Source organism: Orycteropus afer, unplaced genomic scaffold (genome assembly GCF_000298275.1).
Source record: "Orycteropus afer afer isolate SDZICR_OR568_19922 unplaced genomic scaffold, OryAfe1.0 scaffold00482, whole genome shotgun sequence".
Classification (NCBI taxonomy): domain Eukaryota; kingdom Metazoa; phylum Chordata; class Mammalia; order Tubulidentata; family Orycteropodidae; genus Orycteropus; species Orycteropus afer.
This window is the reverse complement of record NW_006922069.1, coordinates 228420-236624: the sequence shown is the minus strand read 5'-3', so window position 1 is coordinate 236624 and position 8205 is coordinate 228420. Positions and strand designations below refer to the sequence as shown.

Genomic DNA, 8205 nt, shown 5'->3' with positions numbered 1-8205 from the left:
CTTATAGAAAAGGCACGGAGCTTAATACTTTGCATCACTGTAACTCACACAAGAAATCTTTGAAGTAGATATTACACCACCAAAAGTTCCAGAAGAAAAGTTCCATTCCCATTTTACACACACACACACAAAAAAACCTTAGTTCACAAATGATGAGTGGCACAAAATCACAGCATTTGAATCAAGAACTCCACACAGACCTGCCTGATTCCAACTTTGTATACTTAACTAATATTGAAATCAGAGACCTGAAAAGAAAAGTTTTATATGAAATAATGTCTGTGTTTGAGAATCATTCTCTGAAGCAGGAAAGCTAGGGTAAAGAAGCTTCAGGAAATCACACACAAAGAAAAATATTTTTTCTACCAAGTACACTTCAGGCTGGTCTAGGATCTCATGACAAAGTGAGGGATGTGGACCTGTTTAGATGCCACAGTCCATGCTAGAGAAACATTTCCCAACAGTTTATGTGTGGTCAACATCTTCCTCATTGTTTACTTTACCATCTGTGCTACTTTCTCACAGGACAAATTACAAGCAAAGCAAGAGGATTATTGTAAACAGAATGTACAAGCATCCACAGATTATTGCAAAGTTTTACTTCAAGAAATTTTTGAGCCTCTAGAAGATGATGTGAAGCAAGGGCTATTTTCTAAAGCAGGGGGCTATCATATCTTTATTCAAAAGAAACGGAAACTGAAGAATAAGTACAATGAGATACCCAGAAAGGGGGTGCAGGTAAATAATCTAGTGGTACTGTTTTTGGGGAGTTGCTTTGGTGACTCTTTTAAACACCAGAGGAAACAAGTAAAATGACAGTGTCTCTGCCTTTTATTCATCCATTCACTGATTCATTCAATTAAAGACTATTTTGGGCCAAATAGAGGGTTCATCCTTGGAAACACAGATTGAATACTCAGAAATGGTAGAATTCATTCATTCATTTATTCATCCAATCATTCAACAATTCTTGATTCATATCTATTTATATGCTGAGCAGTTTTCAAGTTGCAGCACAGTGAGAAAAAGTACTTTAAAAAGAAATGAAGCAGAATAAAGGTGTGAAAGAGGAAGGAAATGTAGTGACATTCTTATGTGGTTTCCTAGAGAAGGCATTGCCTGGTGGAGTAACATTTCAGCAGAATCTTCATAGAAGTTATGGAGTGAGTGATCCGAACAGCTATCTAGGGGAAGAAACTTTCAAACAAATAGAACAACAAAGTAAATGGTCCAGAAGAAGAAACTAGCATATATTCTAAGAAAAGCAAGAAAGCTTATGTGACAGGAAAGTTGTAGATAAAGAAAGGTGGCAGGAGATAAGGTCAGAGAAATGGACAGGGGGCAGACAAGGCAGTGCTTTGAGGGCACTGAAAGAAGTTTGAATTTTGGAAAGTCAATAGACGGTTTGGAGCACAAGAGTGATGGCACTGACATAAATAATATGTTGTTGTTGCTGTTGTGACGTGCCATTAAGTTAGACCCAACCCCTCCTTGGGTTTCTAAGGCAGTATCACTACGGAAGTAGATTGCCCCATCTTCCTTCTGAGGAGTGGCTAGTGGGTTTGAACCACCAGCCTTCTGGTTAGCAGTCAAGTGCCTTAGGCACTATGCTACCAAAGCTCCCTAAAATAATATAGAACAACTACGTATGTTCTGTGTAGAATAGATTATAGGAGAGCAAGAGTGAAAGCAGGGAGACCTGTGATGAAGCTGATTGAACTGTCCAGGCAAGAAATGATGATGCCTTGAAGTAAGGCATTTTGTGAAGCAGGTGACAAGTGATGAGTTCTGGTTATATTTTAAAACTTAAGCCATCAGGATTGGTTGATGACTAGTTGTGGGAGTGGGATGTGTGAGAAAAAGTTACCAAGGATGACTGTCAGCCTTTTAACCCACATGGTTGGAAGAACAGAGTTACTAATTACTAAAATTAGATGATTTAAAAAGGAGTGGGTTGGAGGGGGATCCAGAGGTGACTTTTAGATGTTAAGTTTGAAAGGCTATTCAAATTCTAGAATTAGTTGTCACATAGGTGGTGAGATTAAAGTGAATGGAAAGACGTATTGAAGACATTTGCTTTAACCTATAGGCTCCATGCTCCAATTCTAATTTCCTCTGTGTCACTAGGCAGAAGAGGAACTAAAGAAGTACTTGGAAATGAAAGAAGAAGTGGCTGATACACTTCTCAAGACTGATCAATCACTCACAGAAAAGGAAAAAGAGATCGAAGGTGAGGACAAGCTGAAAACATTCTGTTGTTATGTGCTGTCAAGTTGGACCCAACTCATAGCGACCCTGAGGTGGTATCATTATGGAAGTAGATTGCCCAATCTTTCTTCTGAGGAGTGGCTGGTGGGTTTGAACCACCAGCCTTCTGGTTAGCAGTCAAATGCCTTTAGGCACTATGCTACCAGAGCTCCTGAAAACATTCTAGGTAGATGGAAAGCCCAACAAGTGTAGGTTAGCTATGTTGGTCCACCTGGAATCATCAATGTAGAGAACGAATGTTGTTTGCCACTGAATCAGTTAAAACTCATGATGACCACACGTGTGCAGAGGAGAACTACGCTGTAGGGTTCTCAAGGCTGTGAACTTTCCAAAGCAAATCACTAGGCCGTTCTCCCAAAGAGCCACTGGGTGAGTTCAAATCGCCAACCAGGGACTTCTAAAGATGGAATAGCAAGTATTGTTCTTACTCTTTGGGATTTCTTTCTCACCCTGTGTATATGGTCACCTATCTTCTGGTTATCCAGAGCAAAAAAATTCCACAAGAAGTTTTCTCTATGACCTAAGGATAACCAAAATCTAAAAAAGGATGAAAGGGATAAAAATTCAATTTTCATATTTCCCTGCTTCTTTTTCCTCTTCAGTGGAACGTGCAAAGGCTGAAGCTGCAGAGGCTGCAAACAAAATGCTGGAGGAACTCCAAAGGAAGAATGAGCAAATGATGGAACAGAAAGAAAGAAGTTATCAGGAACATGTGAGACAACTGACTGAGAAGGTGGAGAGGGACAGGGCCCAGCTGCTGAAAGAGCAAGAAAGAACCATTGCTCTGAAACTTCGGGTACACAATTGTCACATCTAAATTTTCTCTTCCACTGTTGAATCAAAAACATAGTGTAGGGGTTAACATGATACCCATGAAAAAAACCTTTCCAGCCTAGAAGTCCTACTGCATTTGTGTTTCCTTTGTATTTCTGTCCACACCTATCTCTGATTACAGAGAAAGAATATAGAGAAAAAAATAACAAGTAAAGTTCTTACTTCTATGAGATTTTTTATCATCCCATATGTATATTCATCTGTCCTTTGGCTGTCCAGTGCAAAACTTTTTTTTCACAATTTTGCAGGGTAAAATTCCTTCTTTGTTATAACACTAAAAACTGTAGCTATTAATTGTTAGGCATTCTGTGATTAATTCCTCATAAAATGGCACATGAGCTATAATAGTTTCATTTTTCAAGTGAAGAAATTATAATTTCATGTTAGACAAGTAACTTTTTTTGGGTCCTACCCCCTGGGAAATTATCTGCTCATCTTTCCTATTCAGTGGAGCCCACAGTGATTTTGTTTCTGCCATCTGGTAGGACTTTATCTCAGTATGTACCCTGATGAATAGGAAGACCCCTTTACTATCTACCTACTTATTCACACTGGTTAAATGCTCAGTCTGCCCTTATCTTTCTGGTCTTGAGGTCCTACTCTGATTCTAGGTTGAGTTTGGATACAGTCCAGAATTGCCATTGTAGGCCTTGATCTCATAAACACTCTTCTATTACTTCTGCCACCAAAATTGTGGAGACTGTACTTGATTCTTTGATTAGAATTTCCTCCAGTTGTGAAGGTCATTTAGTAACTTTTCCTTTAGATTTCACCCATCTTTCTTACCTTCCTAAACTCTACACTATATAGATGAAAGTTGAAGCAAAAAAAAAAAAAAAAATTAGTTTTTCTAGAAAGATCATGTTGAATAGGACTAAAGGAGTCCAAGAATGGAATTCTAGAGCACCAATATTTGAGAAACCATCAGACAAGAACATTTCTGAAGCTAGTGCAGAAGACCCATAAAAATTATTGGCAGAGAAAGACTAGAAGACTCAGGAGAGTGATATCATAGAAGTTAAGGGAGGAAAGGTTGTCAAGAATGAGTGTCAAAAGCTACTGAGGGTTTAATGTAAGTTCTGAAAGGGGAACTAATTTGTCAATTATGGGACAAGTTTTATGTTGTGTGAGTTTCAGACCCTATTCTCTCTTTTTAGGAGCAGGAAAAATTTCTCAAGGAAGGATTTGAAAATGAGAGCAAGAAAATGCAAAGAGAGATCCAGGATATCCAGAGGAGAAACGAACCATCAGGCCCATGTAGCATACTCTAAAAATCTACAGAACAGTTTCCTTACCCAGCTCCCTGCCCCACAGCACAAGTTGAATGAGCAACTTCAGAACATCAGCTAATTGACATTAAACTTGAAATAATTATGCTTGTACTTTTCTTGAGCCATAAAGTTTGCAAATACAAAGTTTAAGTGTGGATGCAACGTGTTACTTACTGAGCAATTGTTTATTTCTGGTTATTGTTAGGTGCCATGGGTTGGATCTGACTCTTAGTGACCTCTTGTACAACAAAATGAAACACTGCCCAATACTGCAGGATGCTCACAGGTGTTGCTATGTTTGAGCCCATTGTTGCAGCCACTGTGTCAATCCATATTATTGAGAGTCTTCATCTTTTTCACTGATCCTCATTTTATCAAGCATTATGTCCTTCTTAAGGGACTAGTTCCTCCTCATAGATAACAAGTCCAAAGTACATGAGACAAAGTCTTGCCATTCTTGCATCTAAAAAGCATTCTGGCTGTACATCTTCCAAAACGTATATTATAAATATACAATCTATAATTAACTATAAATTATCCATGTTATTTTAAATTTAACATAAAATTTAAATATCTAGAAATTAATTATCTAGAAATCAATTTCTATTTGCCTGCTATATCCAGTATAGTTAGTTATAACAGAATTTTGGAGGATCCTCATCAAGTGATCCTAATTTTCACTCAGAAAAGCTGGTTGATAAGAAGAGACAAAGCAATGTATTGGGAAAGAATTCCACTTGTCAGATACTTAAAAATATATACATTATGGTCTTCTTAATGTGAAGTACTGAGTTTAATAAGAATCAATGGAAACAGAATAGAATGGGAGCTGGAGAAGCAAACTGAAATATAAATAAGAACAACTATATAGCTGCTTGGGAGCTCTGGTAGCATAGTGCCTAAAGCACTTTATGGCTAACCAGAAGGCTGGTTGGGAAGGAAGATGGGGCGATCTACTTCCGTAGTGATACTGCCTTGGAAACACAAGGAGGGGTCGCTATGAGTCGGGTCCAACTTGACGGCACATAACAATAACAACAAATATAGCAGCTTGGGAAAAAAAGGAAAATGTATTCCATATCACATTAACTAATATAAAAATAAACTCCTCATGGGTAAAAGTTTCAGCTGTTCCAATGGTTTCCGGAGGCTAGCCATTCCACACCTGAAACTCAGGTATTCGGTGCTCCTCCCTCCTTGTCCTCTCCATTCCTTTGCTTTTATTCTTTGTGTGAAAGTCCATTTCACCCAGTAGAGTAAGTCCTATTCAGGGCAGACACTATGTCTAATTACTTTTCATACACATCTCATTACCTAGCACAGAGCTGCGCTCACAGTGTATACCCTCTCTCTCTAAACTCCCACATACTACAGATTACTTTTCTAACTACCTGGGATTGCCTCCATTGCATAGGAGAATCATTAAACCTAAACCAAACTCACTGCCAGTGAATCGGTTCCAGCTCATAGCAACCCCTCCTTGGGTTTCTGAGGTAGTATCTCTACTGAAGTAGATTGCCCAACCTTCCTTCCAAGGAGTGGCTGGTGGGTTTGAACTGCCAGCCTTCTGAAAAAAATGAATCCTTGTAGGTGTGCCCCTAAGCAAGTGGCATGGAATGTTTTAGGTGAAAAGGAGCTTAAAAGTGAAAAAAAAAAAAAAATTCCACACCTGAAATTAAGAGAGTGGTCTTGGGACTTTAAAATGCAAAGCCATACTTGAAATCACTCTTTAATTTATGTAACAGGTTCTTCCAAATAACAGATCACACACCTGTCTTTATTTTGCAATTTTGGAGACCAAACTGACTATCTCCAACTGACTATCTCAAAGAGATGTATCCCAGGGCTGCAAAACTAAATGCATATAGTGATACAGCCTATAATTAATAGACATGCCCCATACTTTAAGAGATAGACACTATAAATACTATAAAAATCTGACCAGGGAGTATTCCAAGATGGCAGAATAGGCAGAAAGACTGCACAGACCCTCTTCAACAAAGAAAAGGGGAACCAATTAACACAGACACAGAAGAAAATCCTGGGCCCCTGAGCCTTGAAGGGAAGATACAGAAGTGGACTAAACCCCAACTAGCAGAAGAATTTGCATGAAAATACCAAAAAAGGAGACATATGGAGCTGCGGTCTGGCAGCAATCCTGAGCAAGCTTGATGGCATGGAACAGACAGCTTGGAGAGTGCTGAGTGGTGGTTGTGGTTATTGTTGTGCCATCGAGTCGGGCCCGACTCATAGAGACCCCTCCTTGGGTTTCCGAGGCAGTATCACTACGGAAGTAGACTGCCCATCTTCCTTCCGAGGAATGGCTGGTGGGTGGGGGTATGACCTAAGAATTAACCTAAAAATCAACCCTGCTAGCCAGGAACTGCATGGAGGACTGCTCTGGTGGCTGGAGAAAAAGGTGAAGCAGCGGCAGAGGAAGACGGGCTGAGCTGTGGACTTTTGCCTGTCCAGAGAGTGCTGCCATTTTGGATGTTTACAAGTGGCTTGACCATTTTGGATATTTAAAGAGAAAGCACTCTCCCAGATTCCAGGGGCTTAAGAACAGGTTCTACTTGCCAGTAACCCCAAGGACACTCCAGACCTGCACAACTGAAAAGGTGCGATGTTCCTCTTCTTACTCTTATACCCCACACCCACTTGGTGAATGGCGGAGTGGCGATCCCCCACTCCCACCTACCTTCTGGGCCCGCAGGAACTCCATCCTAGTCTGTGTGCTCAGATGGAGCCTAGGTGCCCTGGCCTGTCCTCCACTCATATTTTCTTTCTCTTTGTTTTCCTTTTTCTCTTTCTTTTTTCTGGAGTTCAGTTCACTTGTATTTGTCTGTTTTAAAACTACTATTATTATTAATACTTTTGTTCTTTTTACTATTATTTTTTATTCTTTCCCTCCCAGGTCCTAGCTTTCAGATTTTTTTTTTAAATTTTAATTCTTTTTTTTTTTACCTTTTTACTCATGATTAACCCCATTCTTTGCTTTTCTTTTTGCATTTTTCCCATTTGTTTCTTCATTATTCTCCTTCTCTACCTTTTTTCTCTTAGTGCCCTATCCCCAGATATTGCAGGTTTCTTGTTTTTTTCTTCTTCTTCTTTTTTTCTTTTTTTTGTTCCTGTGTGATTACATGGTGTATTTTTTGTCTATGTGCTTTTAGTTTTTTGATGGTTACTCAATTGTAATTTTTGTCTAACTGAGTGGGAGACAACAACAGTCCCCATAAGACATGACTAGACCCGCATCTCCTCCACCTTCACTTACTGAGTGAGAGCCACCACCTCCTTCTCCACCAGTGGAACAATGATTAAAAAAACAAAACAAAACAAAAAAAAAACACCAAGAAGAGCCTGAATCACCTTTGGCTGCTCTTCACAAACAAGAGATATAAATACAACAATACCATGATGTCTCGGAGACAACAGGCCATCACAGTCCACACAAAGAAGCAAGAAAAAGTGGTAAAGACAAGGGAGCAGGATACAGACCCAGAACACATCCCTGAGGAAGAACCAGCATTGAAAGTCTCTGATAAGGAATTCAAAAGAATTATATTTAGATATCTTCAAAGAATAGAGAGACAGACCAAAGAAAACACAGAAAAATCCAAGAAGAATTTTGGAAGAAAATACAAGAACAAAATGACAAAATAAATGAAAAATTAGAAATTCTAAATCTACAGATAGAAATCTGAAAGGTTAATACTAAATTGTCAGAAATAGATGACACATTGGAAGGACAAAGGAGTAGAATTGATGCAATGGAAGACAGAATTAATGAGATTGAAGACAAATACCTGAATACTTCTTTGGAAAGGGATCA

The 8205-nt window shown here is 39.0% G+C and overlaps 1 protein-coding gene across 1 annotated transcript in view; it reads left to right on the top strand.

Annotated features, from left to right (window-relative positions):
* The window catches only part of LOC103209154 (guanylate-binding protein 2-like), a 14238-nt gene extending 9865 nt beyond the window's left edge, over positions 1-4373 (top strand). The window contains exons 6-9 of the mRNA XM_007954936.1: positions 428-738; positions 2128-2230; positions 2871-3064; positions 4260-4373. Of these exons, the coding sequence (XP_007953127.1) occupies positions 428-738; positions 2128-2230; positions 2871-3064; positions 4260-4373 (722 nt within the window). The remainder of the gene's footprint in view (positions 1-427; positions 739-2127; positions 2231-2870; positions 3065-4259) is intronic.
* The last annotated feature ends 3832 nt before the right edge of the window (positions 4374-8205 follow it).